The sequence below is a fragment of the Stenella coeruleoalba genome (assembly GCF_951394435.1).
Source record: "Stenella coeruleoalba genome assembly, chromosome: 3".
In the NCBI taxonomy this organism is placed as follows: domain Eukaryota; kingdom Metazoa; phylum Chordata; class Mammalia; order Artiodactyla; family Delphinidae; genus Stenella; species Stenella coeruleoalba.
Window position 1 is genome coordinate 43155807 of NC_137148.1, and position 26267 is coordinate 43182073.

At 43.0% G+C, this 26267-nt stretch overlaps 1 protein-coding gene across 20 annotated transcripts in view; it reads right to left on the bottom strand.

The window, feature by feature from the left end:
- Positions 1 to 26267, bottom strand: part of ANKRD55 (ankyrin repeat domain 55) — a 462869-nt gene that overhangs the window by 16332 nt on the left and 420270 nt on the right. For 19 of the 20 annotated variants that reach the window (XM_079916378.1, XM_079916387.1, XM_079916388.1 and 16 more), the window contains 2 exons: positions 16038 to 16166; positions 3178 to 4354 (listed from right to left, as the gene is read on the bottom strand). In XM_079916378.1, the coding sequence (XP_079772504.1) occupies positions 4094 to 4354; positions 16038 to 16166 (390 nt within the window). In that variant the 3' untranslated portion in view covers positions 3178 to 4093. Of the gene's footprint in view, positions 1 to 3177; positions 4355 to 16037; positions 16167 to 26267 lie in introns of those variants that run through there. The other variant, XM_079916383.1, reaches the window with a different exon arrangement.

Consider the following 26267-nt stretch of genomic DNA (forward strand, 5'->3'; position numbering starts at 1 on the left):
GTCTGTGTGTGTCTGTGTGTGTATAACTGAGTCACTGCTGTACAGCAGAGATTGGTACAACATTGTAAATCAACTATACTTCAATTAAAAAAAAAAAATTGGAAAAAAAAAAACCCCAAACCTGGCAATACCAAAGGCTGATGAAGATTCAGGGTAACCTGAACTTTTATACATTTTTGGTGGGAATACAAAATGGGAACAGTCACACCAGAAAATAGTTTGTCAGTTCCTTCTAAAGTTAAACATACTTACCATATGACCAAGCAATCTCACTTCTAGATATATAGCTAAAGAAATGAAAATTTATGTTCACACAAAAACTTATACACAAATGTTTATAGCAGCGTTATCCATAATTGCCTAAAACTGTAAACAACCCAATGTCCTTCAATGGGTGAATAGACAAACTATAGTTCATCCACAAAATTGAATCCTACTCAGCAATAAAAAGAACAGCCTACTGATATACAGAACATAGATGAATCTCAAGTCATTCTACCAAGTGAAATAAACCAATCTCAAAAGATTACATACTGTATATTTCCATTTATATAACATTCTGGAAAAGGCAAAACCCAAGAGACAGAACTAATCAGTGGTTGCCAGAGCTTAGAGATGGGGGAGGCCTTGACTACAAAAGGACAACCTGAGGTGATGCTGGAGGTGACAGAATTGTCTTGAATCTTGCTTGTGGTGGTTACATGAATCTATGCATGTGTTAAAATTCATAGAACTATACATCAAAAAAAAAAGTAAATTTTACTGAATGTAAATAAAAAGGAAACCAATATTTTCTTCTAGATTTATTTGGATTAAAAAAAAAAAACTGCACGTGTGTCTGTATGTGTATTTTGATAGGTGTGGTGAGGCCTGGAGCCAGTCTGACCATTTTTCCAGTTACGTAGCCAACTTTTCTCAATACCATTTATTAGTGCAGTGGGATCATATTTTGAGATCCTGACCTATATATGTACTTTTCTACCCTTCCTCTTTCCTCATTTAAGGATATGGTTGATTTTATGCTCAACCTCAGGGGAGGGATATAGCAGGGTGGATAAGAGAAATAGTCAGTGTCTTTCTGTTTCCAAAAGCCAAGCCCAGAACTGAGAGCAGATTTGGAGTAAATTAGCTCCCCAGCTGTAGAAAGAACTATCAAGGCAGATGGGACAAGGTGATAAGAACATAAAGGACCACTGGACCCAAGAGCAAAGGGGACCCAAACCTTGCTTCCTTGGCAGAGATGCTGGGAAATGGGTGGTGGGGGATGTCTGTGTGGTGTGCCTAGGCAGTGGGACCCTGGGAGGCTAAGGAGGGGCACAGTGAGAGAGGACATGTCTGTGAATGGGGTTTCTCGTGAAGAGAGTGGCTACTCTCCCTGTCAGTCACTCTGGGAAAGGATCAGTCCTGAGGCAGGAAAGGAGGGCATGGAAGGCCTCTTCCTGGCTTTACTCTGGGGCTTGACCGCTGGCAGAAGGCCATCCCTGGGAGAGCCAAGAGGTCTCTCAGACATGGAGGCAGCCTGCGGGCCGGGCATCTGTGAAGGGGCTTGGGTCTTAGTATTCGGAGAGTAGCCATGTCCACAGTGCGACCACAGTCCCCATGGTAAATCGTGTCCTCTGTCAATCAAGCATCCTTTTCCTCATGTTATGATATGGGCAGAAATTTGAGAACCCTTAATAGGAGCGTATATTTTTTCAACACAGTTATCAATCACACTGCCTATTTGAACATGTAGCAGATATGATTCATTCCATTCTGTGTGAGTGAGGACTCCAAACAATATTTATTATGAAACAAGATGAGGCATCAGCCATATTATGCCTTCCTGCTTAGAGAATATATTGCCCATAAATTCAGTAGATGGAGGGCTGGATATCAATGGAGTCAGGTTTACCAACACGTGACAATTCTCTCTGGAGCATTGTGAAATACTCCTTCACAACAATTGCTAAGAGTGACTGTTTTAATTCTTCTGGCCATCAACATGGAAGAAGAAGTCCAGAAGGACACAGGGAAAAATATTATTTTGCAGAGAAACAGGAGAAGCATAGATAACTTCTAACTAATACACAGAGAGCCTTCGTGGGCAATATGTAGCATCCAATTTCAGGTTATCTAAGCTGTAGTTCCTTTCTTATCTCTAAGCTTCAGGATAGTCCTACAAACATAGCAGACTGGACTCAGCTATCACAGTGAGGAGCTGGAGAATCAGGGCCCATGATTCAGAAGAAATTCATCAGAGACAAGCAGTGGGCGATGAGGTGGTCTCTGAAGGGCAGGAGATGATGGGTACAAGAATGCAGTGTTGGCTGGAGTGTCAGAAGCCAAGGAACGATTTATGGAACATGCAAACATTCTCTAGATAATTCCCAGATATGTGTAAGTAGGAGAGTTTGATAAAAGACTCTCCCTCCTGAAAATAAATGACTTGGGTACTAAAGGAAAGTATGACCTCATAGACTGATGAAATTTGGGACATTTAAGCTACACAGGCTATTTATGAGTTATGTGTTCTGTGCCATCAATCTTAGGCTAGTACCACCGTGTTTTAAATGTCATAGATTTATGATGTGTTTTAATATCTAGGAGGACTAGTTTCCCCATATTTTCCCTCATCCTCGTTTTTGTTTTTTTTAAATCATTGCCTTATTTTTCTTCTCTTTCCTCAAAAACTGTCTCTCCACTGGGGGAAAAAAAAAAAAAGAAGGAAAGCAAAGTCACAATTATTGCAAATGCGTTAAGTACTTAAACCTATGAAAATTTTGAAAAATTCTATACTAATACAAGCTTACAGTTTCAATGTGAAGGCACAGCTACACAATGCAGGATGCAGAAACTGAAACAAAATGAAGAGCAGGATTTGATTAGTGCATGCAACACATGAACTGAACTTTGGAGCAGGAACTAGACCTTTCTTGAGATTTTACTTCACTTTGAACCCTTGTAGGACCCAATCTTTTGCCTTTTCTTTCTGCCCTTGGTTTTTCCTTCTTCCCTGAGGCTGGGGGAAATAAATTTTCTCTGCTAAGCATGTGATAATGCAAAGTGGGAAATACTCTATTCAGCGCTGGTTCTACAAGTATTTTGAAGTAGGCAAACTGTTTTCTAGCCCTCTTTTCCTAGATGTGTTCTTTTCTTCTCTTTTTGGATCATTCACCTTTTCTCCTCATGTAACTAAGTCCTATTACTTTCTTACCTGCTCAAGTTCAACATCTGCTCTTAGGAAAAGGTCTACTTTCAATGATTTATACCTTAATTTTAATTAAAGTCATCATGTTAACCATCTCCAGCTTCTGAGACTTACTGGAACCCAAGAATTTTTTCCCCCTGTGTTATAAGGATTTCAGGTATCAGGAAGTAGGAAGCGCTTCTTGGGGCATCTAAAATCATGATAAGTAGATGGCTAGATTTGCACTTCAATAGAAAAAGGTAAACAAAACTATACGTGGTGTACAAGCCTTATACTCATTTTCAATAGTCTTATTTGTTGTTATATTATTCTTATATTTCCATTGAGTCTATGCCTAACTGAAAGAAAGGTTAGATACACATAGTAATTGAAAAGTTCTAATAGTTGATTATGGATGAAGGGCATGTAGGTAAAAAGCTCTGTTTAGAAGTCAAGGGTACAAGTTTTCAGTTAGTTGCTAAATACCTCTGAGGCAAGTCTCTTTACCTTTCTGGACTCAGCTTCCTTTTCTATGCAAATACATCTTTAATTACTGAAGAAACCCAAAGCAGAACCCTGATAAGGTCACATCTAGTTCTGAACACAAAGCCTCTATTATGCTCTTCTCTGGATAACAAGAGCTTGTTGACTTTATGACATAATCCAGGAACAAAGGAAAAGAATTAAGACTTACTGTTAAAAACAAAAAGCGCCTATAGCAGGAAGCTGATATACAGAAGGCCTTCTGAGAACACTGAGAACGGTTAGCAAAAAGTGGAAAGTCTGACAGTACTGTACAGTCATGGTGTTTCTCTTCATAACAATGATTTTTCCTGCCCTGACTAAAATAGAGCAGCTTTTATTGTCACAAGCACATGTATAAATATTACTGGCAGTAAGGCTATAGTCATACAGGATAACTCCTTAAACATCTTCTTTGAGATTAAAATTTGGAAAAGATGACTGGTAGTTCCCCACATTTCTGAGTTGCCATGGATACCTGTCGTCCACATCCAGAGCCTGCAGGTTGCACTCAGGGAATCTTGCCAGCTCGTTGATGATGTCACTGAAACCTGCTGCTGCGGCGATGTGCACACACGTCTTCCCACTCTCATCGTCGTAGTTGATTATGGACGGACCCTGGTGATGGCTCAGAATGATGGAACACAGAATTCTATTTCCACTCTGGAAAACAGAGTCAAAGAAAGCTCATTAGGTACAATCCAGTGCTCTTCCCTCTCTATGCAAATTAAGATAAAAATTCAAAGCAAAAAAATTCAAAACAACAAAAAAATAAAATTCATTTTATCAAACCCACAAACAAATTTCCACTTGTCTCAAGTCACTGCAGGGATTTTTGTCTCCTGTAGGAGCTAAATTGTCTTCCATAATCAGTGAACTAAGGAGGACTTAAATACAGGTGTAATTGACTGACATCAGAGCTAGCACAATGGGTGGGCCACCTAGATGACTTCCTCATTAAATATATTCGTTTTGTTTCCCCCACTTGCTGTAGAGGTTAACCCCTGAGAAGCTGGCAGAGTTAATTTTAATGTTAACAAAATGACTATGATGAGTACTGACTGGTGACATAATGATGATCAGAATGATCTGGTAATGGTCAAATTGCTATAAATTGCATGTAATCTAATTGTCAAAAATCCTTTGTGAAAAGAAGTGGGTCATAATTTAGTAGCTAATCGATAAAAAGAAATAAAAACAAATAAGTATGAAAAGGAAAGAATTTTAGGCAACCATCTAAACGGGGTTCTTCTTTCTGTCTAGGTGTATAATAAGTTTTTATCTTATCTTTTTTTTTTTTTTTTGGCTCTGTGGGTCTTCATTGCCAGTGCATGGGCTTTCTCTAGTTTCCGTGAGCGGGGGCTACTCTTCCTTGCAGTGCAGTACGCGGGCTTCTCATTGCGGTGGCTTCTCTTGTTGCAGAGCATGGTCTCTAGGGTGCACAGGCTTCAGTAGTTGTGGCGCACGGGCTTAGTTGCTCTGTGGCATGTGGGACCTCCCAGGGCCAGGGATCGAACCCATGTCCCCTGCATTGGCAGGCGGATTCTCAACCACTGCACCACCAGGGAAGCCCTTATCTTATCTTTGAAGGGAGGCTACTCTACACTCTTTTTAGTAACCTGTCCCAGCCTTAAAAGTCACCAGCTCTTTCTTGAGAGTGTCCTACATCTCTTCAGCTTGAACAAATAAGTAAGTAAATGCTGTGCATGTTACCTTTCATTGGACTGAAAAATACAAAAAACACTGCATAAGCATTTGCAATTTTAGATGACAATAAATCCTCAATGGCCAGTAAATTCTAGTTTTATCTCACACAGTGGAAAAGTCTTATCTTTCAGATTTCTCCTGATATCTGTGTAAAGATTATAAAACAGTCCAAATAATTCATCAGCATTTTAATTTTCTCAGTGAATCTATAGAGACACTGCATCTCCACACAGCAGGTCTTACAGGAAGAATGGAGGTCTCTAGGAGGCGTGAGGAGCAGGTTACAGAAACGGCAGAGACACGCTCTAGTTCTGGGGGCCAGGAGCCAGGTCACGTGCCAGGCTCAGGGTCCTGGGCAGAAAGAGTGTTGAACATTTTTTTTTTTTTTTAGCATCTTTATTGGAGTATAATTGCTTTACAATGGTGTGTTAGTTTCTGCTTTATAACAAAGTGAATCAGCTGAGAGTGTTGAACTTTTTTAAAACTGCGATTCTAATACATTCCAAGTGCTATTCCACAGCCACCTCCTAATAAATTTTCCCATGTAACATTTCTTTTGGCATTCCTCCCACTTTATTATCCCAGTTTATTTGACCCCAGGGCTGTCTTTTAGAACCTCTGAGTCAGTTTGCACAATTCTGTGGAACAGCACCCTTTCATTTTTGCTTTTCCTCTTCCTTTCCCTCCCCTCTCCCTGTTTGCACTGAGGACTCTCTGGATATCCCGTTACTCAGCGTGGCTTCACAGGGAACCATTACACAGTGAACCCTCGAGTGTGCTCCCACTGTATCAGGGGACCGCAGCTGATACAAGTTCTGCAACCTCTTGCAGGACCAAAGGCTCAGGGCACTCAAAGCTCTCAACTTTGAGCCCCAGCAAGAGTGCTGAGTGGGTTTTAAATGTTACAACCAGGGCCAGCTACATAATTTATGGGGCCCAGGGGAAATGTGGAGGCCCCTGCTCACATGGCAGAGGAATAATGTATTCCCTTCTTCTATGGTGTCTCTCTGGACCTGTCATTGCGATTTTTATTTGCTATTTAGTGTCACACTCCCTTGGGCTGGACATTCTCACGGTGATTGCAAACCCTCACAGGTGCCTAGGGCCCCATCTTGCAACTCAGCACATGCTCAATCCTGACACTCCCTGAGTCTGTGCCCAGACCCCTGCCAGGGGACTAAGGAGCTGGGGCCTGAGCATCTGTCCCAGGGCAGCAGGGAGGTGGGACTGTGTGAGCTGAGGCTCCAGTGTCCTATTAGACTTAACATACAAAACACAGATTCAACGACAGAATTACTGAGAATTTTCAGATGGCCACAGAGCATTATACCCGGAGCACAGAGCTCCCTGCTGAGTGTGGGGCATCTGTGGCTTTACTGGTCACACACCCATAAAGTGGGCCCTGCCTGCAACCTTTTTCCTTTTTTCCTTCTCACCTTCCCCCTTACATCCTCTTTCTCCCTCCATTCTTCCTTTGTCTCACAATGACTTTTAAATAATTCAGATCAATGACTTTAGTTCTATGGCATGCCTGTCATCAAAAGGTGGCTACAGTGAACACATCTAAGCTTTCATGCCTGCTTTATCAGCTTTTCTAAGGTTCTTTCACCTGATGTTACGTAAACATATTTTGAGGGGTCTGAAATACGGTATATTTAAAACAATCAAGAGACCCCTCTCCCCTTTTAAGAAGCACTAGCCATTGGAGAAGGAAAACAGAAGCAAAAAAGAGTGTCCACTCAATGAATTGATTTTGTTTATGGTTTCCTGGAAGAGCAAAGGAATTCAGGTTGCCACAGTGATTCAAACAGCAAAACATTCTGTCACGGTTCTCCTTCTGTGTGGGATGGAGTGTCAAGCACAGATGGAAAAAACAAAACTTACTTCTTACACACTGTCTTCCCCTCTCCTTGCCTGACCCACAGAGGAGCCATTCTGGAAGCAGCCAGCTGAGATAGAGGCTGCGGCCCAGCACATCTCAGTGGGCCTCTTCTGAGTTCCTGACCAGACAGTCCCAGACAGCATTTCCCTTGCAAGCTGGAGTCTTACATGGTTTTTCTGGATAAGAGAAATTCCACCCCCTTACACTTTTCCTCCAAAATGCCTTTTGTCCTGAATCTTCCAGACAATTCCTTTGTCTCTAAACCTGGCCCTTACTTACAGCATTGTCATTGCCTTTTTTTTTTTTTCTTTGTAAGAATATCCTCCCAGGAGTAATGGTGATAGCAATGTTTACTGAGTGAACGTTCTGTGCCCAGCACTGCATTTCCACGTTCTAACTCATTTAATCCTGACAACAACTTCATGAGGTCGGTACTCTTATCATCCCCATATCGTAGAGGAGAAATTGGAGGCACAGAGGGATTAAGTTGCCACTGTCACAGCCAAGAGGTGGCAAACCCAGGACTGACTGTCTGCAGAGCCCTTGTATTTCACCACTACACCATTTTCTCTCCAGTTAAAAGTACGGTCTATTTATTTGATCCTGCATGTTCATATGGGAGGAATTTAAGCGAAAACTGCTGTTGGGATCAGCAACATCCGTAGCAATGAAGTGCGTCTTGCCAACTGAGACCTTCTTCCAACATTAGGTGCTTTCAAAACCTTTCCTAGGAGGGTTGCCACGGTGCACCCTCACAAGAATTTGAGAGAGCCCTGGAGAGTATTAGTTTGTGAGCTGAGTCCCTGGCTCAGTGGTCTCCTGGTAACAGCATTCCCTTCTTGGCAAAATGGGCTGAGTGTCAGTCAAAGGGAGTCTCCAGGCCTGGGAAGCCTTGGTCACAGACACCAGGAAGCACCAGGAGAGAAGAAATGGGATGCTGCCCAGAAGGGCCCTTAGGAAGAATGGAGAGTGGGTTTCTGTTTGGTGGGAATATCATTCAACAGGGGAAGCATATTGTATAGATATTATGGAGCTCTAGAAATCTACATTGGGTGGCCAAATGAGATTGTGGATTTACTTATTTTTGCTGCATTTTTGTTCTTTTCGTCCATGGGTAATCCATAAAGTGCCTTCATGTACTCTGAAAACTGCTGGGAACTACCGAGTCCTAGTCATTTTCTCTTTATACCTCATGAGGGAGGGGAATTCGCAAGAAGCCTTGCCAAGAAGGAAGTTGAATTAACGTACAGGAATTTTGCTACAGGAGACTGAGAAAAAACAAGATTCCAGTCTCTTGATCGTAGACTCTTATTCATTTATTTATTTATTTTTGGCTGCGTTGGGTCTTCGTTGCTGCACACGGGCTTTCTCTAGTTGCGGCGAGCGGGGTCTACTCTTTGTTGCGGTGAGCGGGCTTCTCACTGAGGTGGAGCACGGACTCTTATTCATTTATTTATTTATTTTTGGCTGCGTTGGGTCTTCGTTGCTGCACACGGGCTTCCTCTAGTTGCGGCGAGCGGGGTCTACTCTTTGTTGCGGTGAGCGGGCTTCTCACTGCGGTGGAGCACGGGCTCTAGGCTGCGGGCTTCAGTACTTGTGGCACGCGGGCTCAGTAGTTGTGGCTTGCAGGCTGCAGAGTCAGGCTCAGTAGTTGTGGCGCACGGGCTTAGTTGCTCTGAGGCAGGTGGTATCTTCCCGGACCAGGGCTCGAACCTGTGTCCCCTGCATTGGTAGGCGGATTCTTAACCACTGCGCCACCAGGGAAGTCCCGACTGTAGACTCTTCTTATTCTAGGTGATCTCCCAAGGAGTCTTAACGCAAGATTCAGGACTAGTTGTTTATTTGTTAACGTGTTGGCAGCATTAATTCTATGGTGGGTTCTTCAGGGAGGGAACTCCAATCTCCATCCTTCTCTTGGAGGTAGGGGTCTGTTTGTCACATGACAGTGACTGTACAAAGCAGACGTAAGGGTTTTAGGTCACATGGCCCTTTTAAAGGGCTCGGTGGTTTTGTGCTATTAGAACACTGGCCCGTAAGTTCAGCTGGAGCCAGATGTGTTAGACTGGAATGGAGCTGGAGGGGAAGTTTTACTAGTTTGTATAGCGTGAACACTTGAGAGTTGAGGGTTTGGGGCTAACTAGAGGACAAAGGGGCCCAATATCCTGGCATGGAGTCAGGACCATCTTCATGGTTAGCCCCTTTGGACCCAGGCTTTCTGCTTGGCCTGACTCCAGAGGCTGCTGTATCCCAAAGCCTGGGGCTGACTCTCCTGGAGAGCTAGTGGAAGTTAGAAATGGGGGGGTGGGGCAGTGAGGCATGGTGACCCTCAGCTGCTGAACTACTTCATTTCACAGGTGCTCTAATGATTAATATGGAAAAGCCCCCCATGAAACCTCCTTCCCTGCTGTGTTAGTGTGTAGACAGCGTCTAGCTTCTGCTTCTAGCTGTCTGGCAAGGTGACAGTCTCTAGGACATCTCTGCATTGCCCTTGCCACACCTATGACTGGGAATCTTTCTGCTGAAATGGAGTCTAGCAAAGAGTAACTCATAATAAATATTTGCTGAACAATGCATAAATAAATAAAAACAAGCCTTACCAACTATGGGCAAAGCCAAACGAAATAGAACGTTACTCATCCTTTTCTTAGCTTCCCTTTCTTTTTCTCACTATCTCCCGCCTTTCACTCTCTTTTCGCTTCTTTCCTCACTTATGTTTACTCCTAGGTGAGTTCCTGTCTCTTCTCTGTCTACCTCATCCCCTTCTTCTCTGCAACCAAGCACTGGGGAGCTGACACATGCAGGCCACTTTAACTTAGGCTACCCTTCAAGACAGCTCAGTCTTTGCTCCCAGGGTAATGGGGTTGATTTCATAAATTTGACTTTCTCTTTGTTTACTCTGGGCTTTCTGTGGGCGTGGGGTGTGTTTGGGTAATGATAACCTCCCTGTGCACTAGTTTCACCACCTGTGAACTGAGGGGTTGGACTAAATGACTTGTGTGGTCCTTTCCAGTTCTAAGGCTCTTCCATCTATGAACCGGATCCACTGGTCTATGACATTTGTAATTATCCTTTGGCACTCTGAATATATTTAAAGTATACTTACAGGATTTTGATACAGTTCAAACAGTTGACCACAGATCTTGGCCACCACGGGAAGGAGGAGGATTCCATGCTGGACCAAATCAGTCTCAGGCACTGGGGTTGATGGTTATATTCAAGAGCTCCAAGGGTATGTGTATGTGTATAATTTCCTTAACCACATAACCACATACTGAATGAACAAACATGAAATAGTTTTATATTACTGCAGTTCTTTTCTTTCTAACCTCCCTTGAAAAATGCACTGAAAGAAGAGTACTGCTGAGGAAGATTCCAGATAAACACATTTTCTAGGTTTAGCAGGAAGGAGCTAGAGGTGAGATTTGAGGGGCAGTAGATACTTGCCCTTCTCACTGACCTGCCATCATATCTATCCTAGAATTCCAATCATTAGAAAAAACTCCTTGATACTAAGCCACATGGACTAAGGCACGTGGACTTCCCTGGTGGTGCACTGGTTAAGGCAGCTGCCAATGCAGGGGACACAGAATCGATCCCTGGTCTGGGAAGATTCCACACGCGGCAGAACAACTAAGCCCATGCGCCACAACTACTGAGCCTGTGCTCTAGAGCCCGCGAGCCACAACTCCCGAGCCTGTGCACCACAACTACTGAAGCCCATGTGCCTAGATCCCGTGCTCTGCAGCAAGAGAAGTCACCACAACGAGAAGCCTGTGCACCGTAACGAAGAGTATCCCCCGCTTGCCACAACTAGAGAAAGCCCACACGCAGCAACAAAGACCCAATGCAGCCAAAAAAAAAAAAAAAAAAAAAAAAAATACTAAGGTATTGCATTCCTAGAAGTTTTGATTAAGCTGAAAATGGTATTTCACAAAAAGAATCCAATAAGCCACTATTCCCACTGGTTTGGGATGGATAAGCTTATTGAACTGAATTCAGTGAACACCTTTTTGGTGTTCACAAAGATCTGTTCTGGATCTTGAAAGACATCTGGATGAGTAAGGCACACTGCCCTTAAGCACGTAGTCTAGAAGAGGAGACATAGGCACCCCACTGATTGTAACACCAGTAATAGAAGTAAGGAAGTGCTAGACGGAGGGAAAAATTCTGAAAGGGAGCTCAACGAAGAGGGTGAACTTAGTTGGGCCTTGAGAAATAAGGAAGAACAAGTATAAATTCTGCAGTTAGAAGGGATGATGCAGGGATGCAAGAAGAAAGAAGTATTTCACCAAAAGGGAAGCGCATGACCAAGGGGAAGACAGGATGAATCTTTACGATGTACTGAGGAGATTACTATTATTCTAGTATGGTTGGAGTAGAGCCTATATGGCTCGAAGAGGAAAGGGCAGGGAGTGGGGTGGGTTGCAGAGAGCTTGTTCATGGCAGTAAGTGCAAGTCAAGGAGTTTGTTCTTTACCAGAAAATGGCACTTGGTGAAGGTTTTTGAGCCAAGAACCAGCAGTGACCATAATTGTTTTGTTGTAGTAACAGTTACATTAGTACATTCCTTTGTGATTTGTAGAAAGAGCACTTGGTGCAATGTGAGAATAGATTGGAGAAGGAAAGGGCTGAAAGTAGGAATACAGATACTGAAACTGTTCAGGTGCGAGACAGGGGAAGCTTGATCTAAGACACTGATGGTAGGTGTACTAAATTGTCTCCATTTGTTCTTCCCGGTTAACTCTCCATCTTTTTTCATCCTGCTTTTCATCCTTTAGCATGTATGAACTGCATCAAATGGGCCCTTTGCCCTTTGGCTTCTGGTTGGGATTGGCCAGTGAGTGGTACTGACGGAAGATGGATGTAGGAGGAAAGAGCGATTGGGGCATTTATCCTCCAGTTCCCTCCCTGCTAGGCCACAGTTTGACCGTTCCATCAAAGTCTACAGTTTCAGTCCTAGGCCCTTTCCTACAGCTACAGCTTTTGCTGTGTCTTAGTAACTGCTCCCTCCCATGCCCTCCCAGATGCCCTAATGGCAACCTGCTGTTGTGTGTAAATAGCCTCTTTATGAATCTATGCTCAAATAATCCCATCCGAGTGGGTTGTTTCCTGCTGGGGCCCCGATCTATACAGTGGGGATAGAAAGGAGTACACAGAGATGTGAGGCCTGAGGAGGTGGAATCCAGAGGTCTTGATAACCAATTACACATGAAGGATGATAAGGAAGCAGTGTCCATGGGCCACATGATGGCCTTTGGCTTGGGCTACGGGTGGATGGGAATGTGACTGGAAGGAGAGATCACGGATTCAGTTTGAACATGCTGAGTTTGACGTGTCCATGGGAAATTATGGGAAGATGCCTGGTAGAGCTGGAAATGTGAGTTTAACGTTCAAGAGAGAGGTCAGGGCTGGATTTTGATCTGAGGAAATTCTGAGTAGAATGATAGTCGAAGCCTTAGGAACCGATGGGCTTTCTGAGGAAAGGAGAATGAGAAAAAGATTAACGACTAAATTTCTGCAGTGTTGAGGAGTGAGAGGAAGATGAGTCCGAGAGATACCTGTGTAGAGTCCTGATAAGCTAGTGTCATCACAGATAGGCAAGAACATGCCCCGAAGGGCTGAGATTCCATCAAGGGAGACTGGATGCAGATAGGGACAGAGTTCTGCTCAGTGTTAGCCCAGAGAGAGCCATGCAATCTGGTCTCCTGGGCAGATGGGGGAGGTGAACAAGGGCAATGGGCCCACAGGAGGGCACCACCAGCTACCAAGGGACCCAAGAAATGGGGGCAGAAGTGAAACTTAGTTTACTTTTTGGGCCCAATGTTTCAAATCTTTACTGCTTTGGTTGCCTGGGTCAAATACAGAAGCTTTATTAGTTCAAAGTGCTATAGCTTTAAATATGGTCTCATATAGTTGAAGAGAAAAGCAGGAAGTTCAGTGAAAGGAATTAATGACAATGGGAAATAGACTCATTTATGTGGAAAAACTTTATGAGGAACACAGTGCTGGCCCTGAGTTATAAATGAAGAAGAAGGCTAACGGTGGCAAGTATAATCCCGGTTGCAGCTGACATTTGGAATTACCCTCAGTCTTCTTCGCATAGTTAAGGGCAGAACACACCACTTCTGAATTTTACTGCTAACCGCAGGGAGGAAGACGGTGTACAGTTCCTCCAGAGTGTGATTCTTAACCTTTTGGCGAGGGTGGGGGGTAGTTACAGATCCTCATTGAAGAGTTGAAGAAACTGTGAACACCTTCCTCAGAAAATTGTATGCTAACATCCTCACACATAAGCACATGCAATATTACCTAAAATTGTAGGGGTCCTAGAAGGAACCTGTCTTCTAAATCTTTCTCCCCACAATGCCAGATGCAGAATAGGTGCTCATGAAATTTTTTTTTCTCATGAAATATTTATTAAGCTATTGAGTCCATAAATGTGTGAGGCATTAAGCTTATTATATAAAATCATGGTCAAAATGTAAATATCTTAGGTAGGAGTAGCTAAGGTTTTAGAACCCATTAATACGAATTCATTTATCACAGTGGTTTTCAACCCCAGGTGGACATTACAATCTCCTGGAGGAAGGGAAAACTTTAAAAATTACTGACACCCAGGCTCCACCCCAGACAAACTGACTGAAAAACTAAGGGTGTGAGGCTTGGGTATCAGTTTTGCCTAAAAGCTCTTCAGATGATTCTAATGTGCAGACAGGACTGAAATCAACGTAGCAGGTTAAAAGCTATAACATTTAGTAAAGAGAAAGAACGCAGTATGTAGGTGTGGGTATGATAACTAAGCTTTCATGGAGGAAATTGGGAGCCATCATAAAAACGATAATCTCTTCCAGTTACAAAGAATATTACACATCACTGTCATGCGCATGGTCTCATTCATGCCCCAGAGATACACCTACAGTTAAGCCAAGCAGATTTAGGTGACTCTTCAGAACAAAGCCAGGTCTGTTAATGCAAACTCAGATCTTCTGAGTTGGGCACATTTTTCTTTGGATTTTGCCAAATTGCCTCTTGGAGGATCAAAACAAGGGTTCCCACCCATGGAGAGCCCAACCCAGAAGGGGTCTGGAGTGGGGTCTGGGAACCTGTTGTTTTACAAGCACTGCTGATGATTCGATTGCAAAGCCATCTCCCAAGCAGCAGCTCTAAACTGGGCTGTGGTAGAGGAAGGTGGAACAGAGGAGGCGTATCAGTCAGAATTACCCGGGGAGATTTTTAAAATGCACATGCATGAGCCCCATCCCAGATCTGTGAAATCAGAGAACAGGGGCGATGGGAGTGAATATACAGAAAATGCTTGATTCTGATACCACTCTCACCTTAGCTGAGAGCCAACACATGTGGGATACATCTTGGCTGCCCAGCCAGGCTGCCCTGGGGCCACTGCTCCAATGGTGACCCCTGACCAGCCAGAGGACTGGGCTCTGGGCAGGGACTGGCACGAGCGCAGCTGATTAGATACTGAAGGTATGGAGGAGGGTGCTAAGGGCAGGTGAGGATGACAAAAACATGCTTTGTTCACTTCACAGCTTTGCAGGGCTGGCCCTGCTACAGGGTAACTGAAGCCAAATTTGTAGGAACAAAAACAGAGTAGTTTCCAAATCACTTCTGTTTTGCCCTTATCTCAGGCACACATGCCAACCCTGAAAGTGCCAGGTGCCCTTCTCTGCTGTGTGTGGCATGTGAAAGCACCTGAGTGAAACCACCATCAGGGCGTGCAGAATCACAGGGATCCTGGCAGCAGTTCCGCAAGGGTGCCCTTATTGGGCTGATAGAAATAAACAGTGGGGATGTCTAGGTTAGGCATGAAAAGACAGAATGGGCTAGCAAGTTTGTTGAAAGGATGCATAGTATCGCTCTCCTCTCAAGGACAGAATAGATAACTCTTAGTTAATCATTCCCTTTGAATGATTTCCTTAGAAGACACTTCAATAAATGTTAGCTATGGTCATTCTTTCACCTTAGTCTCAGTTTTCCCCTCTCTGGGTTTTGTGTTTTTTTAAAATTTTTGGCTGCACTGCACCGCACAGCATGTGGAACCCCAGACCAGGGATCAAACCTGTACCCCCTGCATTAGAAGGTGGAGTCTCAACCACTGGACCACCGGGAAGTCCCAGTTTTCCCCACCTTGGACTGTAGATTTCTGATTTCTCTGGCCATGTGTACTGATACAGACTCCCTTTTGGGATAGTGAGGTAGGATTATGAGCCACAATTTTCACTGGTCAGAGTACCACTGTTCAGGGTCACCTGGAATTACTCTGCTTCAGAGGATTTGGAAGGAAGAAGACAGTCATGGTCCAAAGACTTTGAAGGGACTTTCCTAATAATTCTTTGAAGGGTTATCCTGGTACACTGTGAGCCAGCAGCAATCATTGAGATGGAGAAAGAGAGAGTGAGAGAGGGGTGTGTGTGTGTGTGTGGGTGTGTGTGTGTGTGTGTAACAGCCGAGGTGGGTGATATTCTGTAACTCCTCCCCCTCTTTACCTTGGCAGGATTTCTTCTCAGCAACTGATGCACCCAAATCCTCCAAAGTGACAGGTTTGCTGTTGCTGCTCTGGATATGAATGAAGGGAAGAGGGCAGCATGTATCTTACTTGCTCTGTTGTACATATAAAGTCCATATCAATGCTGGGACTGTACCTTTGAAAATTCCATCTTTCAGGTCTGACATACTCAGAATTGTTAACATTGCTTTACATCATTTATACTTGAGACAAGCCCACTGGCTAACTTCTCACCTGCACAGCCCAGTGGAGAGCCGTTTTAAAGTCTTTATCCACAAGGGTGGGGTCTGCCCCCTTCTTCAGCAGCATTTGGGTGTGTTGAGGCCGGTTGTGGAAAGTTGCCCAGTGGAGTGGTGTCATTCCCTACAAAACCACAATCAGAGGGACACAGATGAGCACAGGATATCAGGAAGGAAAACGGAGCACACTTTCTCCTCAGGCCTGAGGGCATCACCAGATGTGCTGGTTGCTGCCTGTCAGTTCATTCGTTCCTTGAGCCATTCATTCAACAGATACTTATTTGGCTTCTACTTGGTGCCAGGCAAACAGGTGTTAAGGACACTACAGTGAATAAGATAAATAAGATCCTGTCCTCGTGGGAATTACACTGTGGTAGAGGAAGATAGATAATAAATAAATGCATGCAAACAATCAAAAGGATTTTCCAGATTGTTGAATGCTATAAAGTGGTTGAGAGTTCGTGCCCCAGTCCGGGAAGATCCCACATGCCGCGGAGTGGCTGGGCCCGTGAACCTGTCTATTTTACTACGGTATCCCCAGGGACTGAACCAAGGCTAAATAAACAGCTGTTGAATGAATGAATGAAAGAATGAATGAATAGGGAGAGGAGTAGAAAGATGTGAGATGAGGTTGGAGAGAGGCAGGGCTGATCCTGGGGGCGTGGGATGGGGAATACCCTGCATAAGGCCTTTGGATTTTATTCTAAACTCAATAGAAAGACAGTGGGGGATTTTAAGCAGATGTTGACATGATCTGATTTACATTGTTTAGAAGAAATCACTCTGTGGCAGCTTGGAGAACAGATCTGGATGAGTCAATCTGGTGATCCCACCTTCTTTCAGAGCTTAAGGTCACACACTATAGGCATCATTTAATAATAAGATAAGCTTTTCTGGGAAACATTTGCCAAAAAGAACCAGTATTATTTGGGAGTGTACTACGAAAAGATGGCCTCTTCTCCTTGACGATGGCTCTCAATAATATGAAATGTATCTAAAATGGTTCTAGATTAAGATGCCTGGTAAAGGGAGCAGAGGACGTAGGTAGCTTTCTCTTTTTGGAGCTGTCTCTGCAGGTAACATAAAGATAATGTCACCGCCTTGCCCTTCTCTGCTCATCCAAGATGAGCTGAGTGGAGAAGATGGGCCTCAGCCTAGCTAGGAGTGCAGAACTAATATTATTCCAGAATTAATATGTATTGATCTAGAGATCTTTATGAGTTCTTATGTATATCATCTCACTTAATCCTCCAAACAGCTTTTTGGATTTAGCATTGTGGTGAAGTCCACTATGTGCTCACCAAACTCTACTTCCTCTCCCTCCAGGGCGCATAGTCAGTCTACACTCCCCAGCCTCCCAGCAGATACATGTAGCCACGAGACTGAGTCCTGAACATTGCAGTGTGGACAGAAAGGATGGAAGGATGGAAGCCCCTACCCCTCCAAGGTCTGTCTAGAAAACAAAACCTATGTTGTCTGTGACATAGTTTCTTCTCCTCACCTGACAACGAAATGTGGAGGAGGACAAGGCTCAAGAATGTGCTGGAATCATGTGATTAATCAACTCAGGACCCTGACTGATGAGGTAGGACAGGGTCACCTCATCAACCAGCACTGGGCTATGAAGCAAGCAGGAATATTAAGCTTTTATTATGTCAGGCCACTGAGATTTTGAATTGTTTGCTATAGCAGTTGGCCAACTCTGACAGGTGCCACTGTCCTTCCCATTTTGTGGAAGAGGAAGCTAAGCCCTAGGGAAGTTTACAAGTCTATGATCGAGCTGAATCTAGGGTGTGATGTTTGTGGGGCTGTGAGATTAGAATGTTAACCCCCCTTGACCAGTTCCATATTCTAAACCATTACATTATGGTCTGCTTTCAAGTTTCAAGTGTCACATAACACTGAGCCTCCAGATACTCTTAAGGATATTTCAAGAAATTGGTTCCATATGGAAAAGAATGCTGGTCTAAAAACAGTGGAATGTCTTGTTCTTATTCCAATAGCTGAATGTTACTTTGGGTTCAGAATAGCTCAAAGCATTTCAATGGGTCCTCTTCATTTTTTAATTTGACCCACTGGAATTAGACATCTGGACTCCAAGGAATCAGATTCTTTTTACTGTGCAAGGATTATTCCCAGTGCTGAGTCCCATGTGCTTCAGAATCATTGGCTTCCTTATGAAGTGCCACCTGTATCCAGGGTTAAAGACATTGGAGACAATTTTGAAGTCACTGGGGTGTTAAGCTCCAAGAAGGCAGGGCCCTTGTCTGCCTGTCTGAATCCCTGGAGCCTAGAACAGTGCCAGGCACATTGTGGATGCTAAGCAAAGGCTTATTAAATGACTGAGTGACTTCTTACTGTTCTTGATTGAATTTTTTGCTTTTGTAAAATTTGGCTTTGCTTTCTAAAATCATTCACAGAAGAAAAACAGAACATGACTTCTTTATAGAAAATGAACTTGTCTGATACGATCATTGTTACCAACTGTTCAATTGAAACCTGTTAGAATTCTTGGTGAGCGCTCCAAATGAGGTAGATGGCAATCACTATATGCAGAGATATAGATTTAGCAATATGAGAATTCAGTGTGAAATTGTGAATTAAACTGTCATTATGCACTGTTAATCCTTGTCTCCTAAATATAGCTTCTAGGCTTTAAGAGTTATTCTCTTAAAACAACAACCACCCCTCCCCAACCCACTGCTAGAAAAAAACAAAACAAAACAAAACAAAAACAAACCTCCCCACCTCCTGCATGCTACGGTAAATGGTGGGGAGGGGCACTACCATTTTTCATATACCTACTTGGTGCCAAGAACTTTATTCACTTCACTGAATCTTTACAACAATCCTAAGAGATAGGTATTTTTAGACCCATTTTACAGGTGAGGAAACTGAAACACAGGTTAAATAGTGGGTTGGCCAAAAAGTTCGTTTGGGCTACGGACAAACCCAAATGAACTTTTTGGCCAGCCCAATAATTTCTCTAAGGCCACTGACTGGGTACAAGGCAAAGGTGGGATTCAAATCCAGGTCTCTCCAACTCTGGAGGAAAATGCGCGTTCCACACATCAAGCTAGTAGACTTTCAATTTTGGAAATGAGCTCAGCTGCTGGACAATTTTTTTCTTTGTGCTTTTAGCTAGATTCAGGGTCTTCTCACTGTCTAGAATGGTGATTCTCAGTAGCATAAGGGTTGCCACCCTTTACTATTATTTGTTTCGTTTGGCATCACCTCTAGTTTTCTTCTAAAAGTGCAGCTGGCAAATATTTATTTTTGTAAGGTATTGAAATATACATATTCTCCCCCCACTCCTCCCCTACCCTGGAATTTGGGATCAGTGTTATAATAACTGTTGATCCTCTGAGTGGCCCCAAATCAAGACGTGAAACACTCCATTACTTCTCTAAATAATAATATGTTATATAATATAAATTTGTATATTTATATTACAATACAAACAGGTTTCAAACATTCACTCAAGTCAAGGGAAACTTCCTGTTGCTATTTTTTTCAATTGGGCTAATGAGAAATACAAATACATCCTCTTAGTAATATGAAAACCAAAACTTTTAGAATCAGCTCAAGCACAGCCCTTTGTATTGCACAACACACTTTGTTTAGGAACTTTTTCCTACAACTGCCTCCTCCTTCCTTCAGCTTCTATAACACAGCTAACACATCTTAGTTGTGTTATGTTAGGACTCTGGTGGCCATTTAAGGGTCAGACTTCAGGCTTGGCAATTGGCATTTGCACTGAGCTGTGATAGGGACTAAGATTAGCTGTGATGCACTTAAAGGCAGAGGCTGTGGCTCATTCACTGTGATATGCCCAAGTACACATTAGGTGTTCAAGAAGTGTTCATAGGAAGAATTAATTAGTGAATTGCAGGTTATCCAGGATTCCTTGAATTCATGGGGAGTGTAAGATACTAGAGTCTGTCGAACGCAAGCCAGCCACCTGCGTCCAAACTGTGAGGCTCCTCATTGCGTCAACTGGGCCTTCAAAGAATCTAAGGGCTGAAAATCTAGGAGCTACCTGAAGATATATTACAACAAACACCCAGATGACTCTTGTGACAGTAGAATTCCACTTTCTTGAAAAAGAAGGAGTATTGGCTCAAACAGTGAAGAGTAACTTACATTCATTTAAGAACACAGCTCTCTAGAATGTTTTGGAGGGAAATGTTAAGTTTTGGTTGACTTAGGCTCCATCTTGAGATAGCTGATAGGACTGTGTGTGGTGACTGCTGGGTGCATAGCGGGGCTGTTTTGGAACACACTCTTGTACAGATGAGTAATTCTGTGCCTTGAGCCTGTGCCACCAACATTTCAGTTAAGGGCTTTCAAGTCCTATTAGCTTCTCAGACCTTTTTTCTTTTTTTCCAAAACCACTGTAACTTTTATGTTTTATGAAGCAGAAATCTGATGAAGTGCTTAGCAGTTTTCACGTTTCAGAACTGCACTTTTAGACCAGCTCTTGCAGACGCCGAAAGACACAGAGAGAGAATATGTGATGTGGCTGGGTGCTTGGTTCACCCCTCGCTCTGGTGCACTGGGGGCAGAATTTTAGCAGGTGTTTGAAAGATCAGCAAAACAATTCTAGATCATCTGAAAGATCTAGAATTTCACAGAAGTCCAGTTTGGCTCTGTTTGACATTTTAATATCCACACATTAGTAATGTTGTGATTACCTCTCACAAAAGTTATAGAGGGTCTTCTGTGTACAAAAGATTGGAATAAATGATGTACTTTAAAAGATTCTTAAAAAACCTAGATGGTTAGCAGTGCTATAATGAAAGCCATTTTCTTCAAATTTATTTGGGAAAAAACTTACAATTACAGATCACAAAGATTAGTAGTGCATTAGCAAAAAAGCCTTGCATATTAATATTGCAAATTTGTTCTTTAAAATAGTTTGATATCTGTTATTCAGTATAATATTTTTAAATTCTATGTATTTTATTTTATGTAATTTCAAACATTTTTCTGAGACGGGATCCATAGGCTTCCCCAACATACCAGATGTGTCCATGTCATGAAAATGGACAAGGACCCCTGCCCTAGAATCTACAGTACATTTTTGAAGATCTAGAAAAATATAAAATCTTAATTTTTTGAGAGGAGATTTTGGAAATAATTAAAAGTCACCTGGAGTCAAGCCTGGTTAATAAAATGGGTCACTGAGTTGGGTCAACAAAACAAAGAGAGAAAAGGCCAATAAAATAAAATTATATGACTTTTTCTTGAATTTAATAATGTAATTATTTATCTAAACATGTATTTTTGGGGGGACTCTACTATGTGCAAGTTACTGAACTAGATTCTAGGGACACAAAGATAAAAAATACTGCCCCTAGAAAATTATGGGGAAAGGAGGGTTGGGGGAGAGAGGAAAGTGAGGGCTCCTAAGTAGTAGTGACTCTACTCCATTTGTTAAGGTGTTCATTTTTAGGATAAAAATTCTGGTTCATTAAAATTTTTTTGCTTTATTATTTTACCTTTTGCCAACTGTAAAATAAAAAGATTTCTAGGGTCCGGGACTATTTCTACTGATTTTGCCTTTATAGTGCACAGTCTCTGCTTATGCTTGTATCTTAGGAACGTTGTAAGTGGATTTTAGTGCTAAGAACTATATCCAAAGATTCACATCTGTTTTTGCAACTTGGATTTATTTTCTGAGAGCGCTGTTGTAATGGAAGTTTGGATTGTCAAGCCACTCACAAAAATCTACTTATATCAGAATGCGCATTTAATATAGGATCAACAATCTATCCTAAATACCATGCATAACAGGGCTTTTCTGGATAAATGCATTCAAAGTTCTAACCCAGATGCCAACATTTCATAGCCACTCTTGATGAGGTGCTCTTCCTGTCAAAGCTAAAATGAAAGCAGGAGAGGTTAGGTTGAGGAATTTAGCAACTTAACGCTCTGTAGCTGCAACAGACAAGCCTCTCTCTTTGTCAGTGATTCCCCTGAGGACCAGAAGAACAAAGGCACAAAGGACAATCTGACCCATCTGACCCATCTTGCCTTTCCCACAGTGTTAAACTTTACAGTGTGAATAGCTTCTAAATAAGTCACTTTATAACTAAGCAGTGTGGTTAATGAAACAGGAAAAACAAACATCACTGGAATGAGAACAAAGAGTTCAGAAATGGAACCATATATTAAAAAAAAATCTTATAACAAAGTAAAAGAAAATTTAGCATAGTGTAGTTATGTCCCTAGGGGTAGGGAAGGCCTTCTTTAAAAAGACACCAAAAGCAAAAGCAACAATGGACAAGAATGATCATTTTGATTCTATCCTGTTTTAAATTTTCTGTACATGAAAAGACATCATAAACAGTTCTAAAATAAGGAACAGACTATGAAAAAATATTTGCAATCCAACAGCAAAGGATTAATGCTCAGAATATAAAATAAACTCCTATGAATCTGTAAGAAAATTACAAGTAACACAACAGATGAATGGACAAAGGACCTAAACAGGCAAGTCACAGGAGATCTAAAAATGACCATTGCACCTATGAAATTATGCTCGATCTCACTGGCTATAAGGGAAATGCAAATTAAAACAATAACAAGAAAATCCAACAATAGGAAAACAGTGATAAACACCTTTTTACACTATGGGTGGAGCTATAAATTGATGCAGTTGTTTTGAAGAACAACCAGGCATGCATATTAAAAATAAAAATAGGGACCCATCATGCAATGTTGGTGGGAATGTAAACTGGTGCAGCTACTGTGGAAAACAGTATGGAGGTCCCTTAAAAAACTAAAAATAGAACTACCATATGATCCAGCAGTTCCATTCCTGGGTATATATCCATAAAAAATGAAAACACTTATTTGAAATGACACATGCACCCCAATGTTCATAGCAGCACTATTTACAACAGCCAAGATATGGAAGCTACCCAAGTTCCCATCAATAGATGATGGGATTAAGATGATGTGGTGTGTGTGTGTGTGTGTGTGTGTGTGTGTGTATATATATATATACACACACACACAATGGAATATTACTCAGCCATAAAAAGAATGAAATATTGCCATTTGCAGCAATGTGGATGAACCTACAGAATATTATACTTAGTGAAATAAGTCAGACAAAGAAAGACAAATACTATGTGATATCACTTGTATGTGGAATCTAAAAAATAATGGAAAAGAATGTATATACAAAACAGAAACAGATTCACAGATATAGAAAACAAATCTTTGGTTACCAGTGGGTGGGGGGAGAGGGACAAATCAGGGGTACAGGATTAACAGATACAAACTACTATATATAAAATAGATACGTGGGAGAGAGGGGGAAGATGGCGGAAGAGTAAGATGCGGAAATCACCTTCCTTCCCACAGATACACAAGAAATACATCTACACATGGAACAACTCCTACAGAACACCTACTGAACACTGGCAGAAGACCTCAGACCTCCCAAAAGGCAAGAAACTCCCCACGTACCTGGGTAGGGCAAAAGAAAAAAGAATAAACAGAGACAAAAGAATAGGGATGGGACCTGCACCAGAGGGAGGGAGCTGTGAAGGAGGAAAGGTTTCCACACATTAGGAAGCCCCTTTGCGGGCGGAGGATGCGGGTGGCGGAGGGGGGAAGCTTCGGAGCCGCGGAAGAGAGCACAGCAATAGGGGTGCGGAGGGCAAAGCGGGGAGATTCCCGCACAGAGGATGGGTGCCGACCGGCACTCACCAGCCCGAGAGGCTTGTCTGCTCACCCGCCGGGGCAGGCGGGGGCTGGGAGCTGAGGCTCAGGCTTCGGTTGGAGCACAGGGAGAGGACTGGGGTTGGCGGCGTGAACACACCCTGCAGGGCGTTAGTGCACCACGGCTAGCCGGGAGGGAGTCCGGGGAAAAGTCTGGACCTGCCAAACAGGCAAAAGACGTTTTCTTCCCTCTTTGTTTCCTGGTGCGCGAGGAGAGGGGATTAAGAGCGCTGCTTAAAGGAGCTCCAGAGACGGGCGCGAGCCGCGGCTACGAGCGCGGACCCCAGAGACGGGCATGAGACGCTAAGGCTGCTGCTGCCGCCACCAAGAAGCCTGTGTGCGAGCACAAGTCACTATCCACACCTCCCTTCCGGGGAGCCTGTGCAGCCCACCACTGCCAGGGTCCTGGGGTCCAGGGACAACTTCCCCGGGAGAACGCACGGCGCCCCTCAGGCTGGTGCAACATCACACCAGCCTCTGCCGCCTCAGGCTCGCCTCGCATCTGCACCCCTCCCTCCCCCGGCCTGAGTGAGCCAGAGCCCCCGAGTCAGCTGCTCCTTTAACCCCGTCCTGTCTGAGCGGAGAACAGACGCCCTCCGGTGACCTACACGCAGAGGCAGGGCCAAATCCAAAGCTGAGCCCCGGGAGCTGTGCGAACAAAGAAGAGAAAGGGAAATCTCTCCCAGCAGCCTCAGGAGCAGCGAATTAAATCTCCACAATCAACTTGATGTACCCTGCATCTGTGGAATAACTGAATAGGCAATGAATCATCCCAAATTGAGGAGGTGGACTTTGGGAGCAAAGATATATTATTTTTTCCCCTTTTTCTCTTTTTGTGACTGTGTATGTGTATGCTTCTGTATGAGATTTTGTCTGTATAGCTTTGCTTTCACCATTTGTCCTAGGGTTCTATCCGTCCGTTTTTTGTTTTTGTTTTTTTTACCTAAAAATTTTTGTTTCATAATAATTATTTTTTATTTTAATAACTGTTTTTTATTTTATCTTACTCTATTTTATTTTATTTTACCTTCTTTCTCTCTCTCTCTCTCTCTCTCCCTCCCTCCCTCTCTCTCTCTCCCTCCCTCCTCCCTCTCTCTCTCTCTCTCTCTCTACTTTTTCTCCCTTTTATTCTGAGCCGTGTGGATGAAAGGCTCTTGGTGCTGCAGCCAGGAGTCAATGCTGTGCCTCTGAGGTGGGAGAGCCAACTTCAGGACACTGGTCCACAAGAGACCTCCCAGCTCCACGTAATATCAAACGGTGAAAATCTCCCAGAGATCTCCATCTCAACACCAGCACCCAGCTTCACTCAACGACCAGCAAGCTACAGTGCTGGACACCCTATGCCAAACAACTAGCAAGACAGGAACACAACCCCACCCATTAGCAGAGAGGCTGCCTAAAATCATAATAAGTCCACAGACACCCCAAAACACGCCACCAGACGTGAACCTGCCCATCAGAGAGACAAGATCCAGCCTCATCCACCAGAACACAGGCACTAGTCCCCTCCACCAGGAAGCCTACACAACCCACTGAACCAACCTTAGCCACTGGAAACAGACACCAAAAACAACGGGAACTACGAACCTGCAGCCTGCAAAAAGGAGACCCCAAACACAGTAAGATAAGCAAAATGAGAAGACAGAAAAACACACAGCAGATGAAGGAGCAGGATAAAAACCCACCAGACCTAACAAATGAACAGGAAATAGGCAGTCTACCTGAAAAAGAATTCAGAATAATGATAGTAAAGATGATCCAAAATCTTGGAAATAGAATAGACAAAATGCAAGAAACATTTAACAAGGACCTAGAAGAACTAAAGATGAAACACGCAACGATGAACAACACAATAAATGAAATGAAAATTACTCTAGATGGGATCAATAGCAGCGTAACTGAGGCAGAAGAATGGATAAGTGACCTGGAAGATAAAATAGTGGAAATAACTACTGCAGAGCAGAATAAAGAAAAAAGAATGAAAAGAATTGAGGACAGTCTCAGAGACCTCTGGGACAACATTAAACACACCAACATTCGAATTATAGGGGTTCCAGAAGAAGAAAAGAAAAAGAAATGGACTGAGAAAATATTTAAAGAGATTATAGTTGAAAACTTCCCTAATATGGGAAAGGAAATAGTTAATGAGGTCCAGGAAGCACAGAGAGTCCCATACAGGATAAATCCACGAAGAAACACGCCAAGACACATATTAATCAAACTGTCAAAAATTAAATACAAAGAAAACATATTAAAAGCAGCAAGGGAAAAACAACAAATAACACACAAGGGAATCCCCATAAGGTTAACAGCTGATCTTTCAGCAGAAACTCTGCAAGCCAGAAGGGAGTGGCAGGACATATTTAAAGTGATGAAGGAGAAAAACCTACAGCCAAGATTACTCTACCCAGCAAGGATCTCATTCAGATTTGAGGGAGAAATTTAAACCTTTACAGATAAGCAAAAGCTGAGAGAGTTCAGCACCACCAAA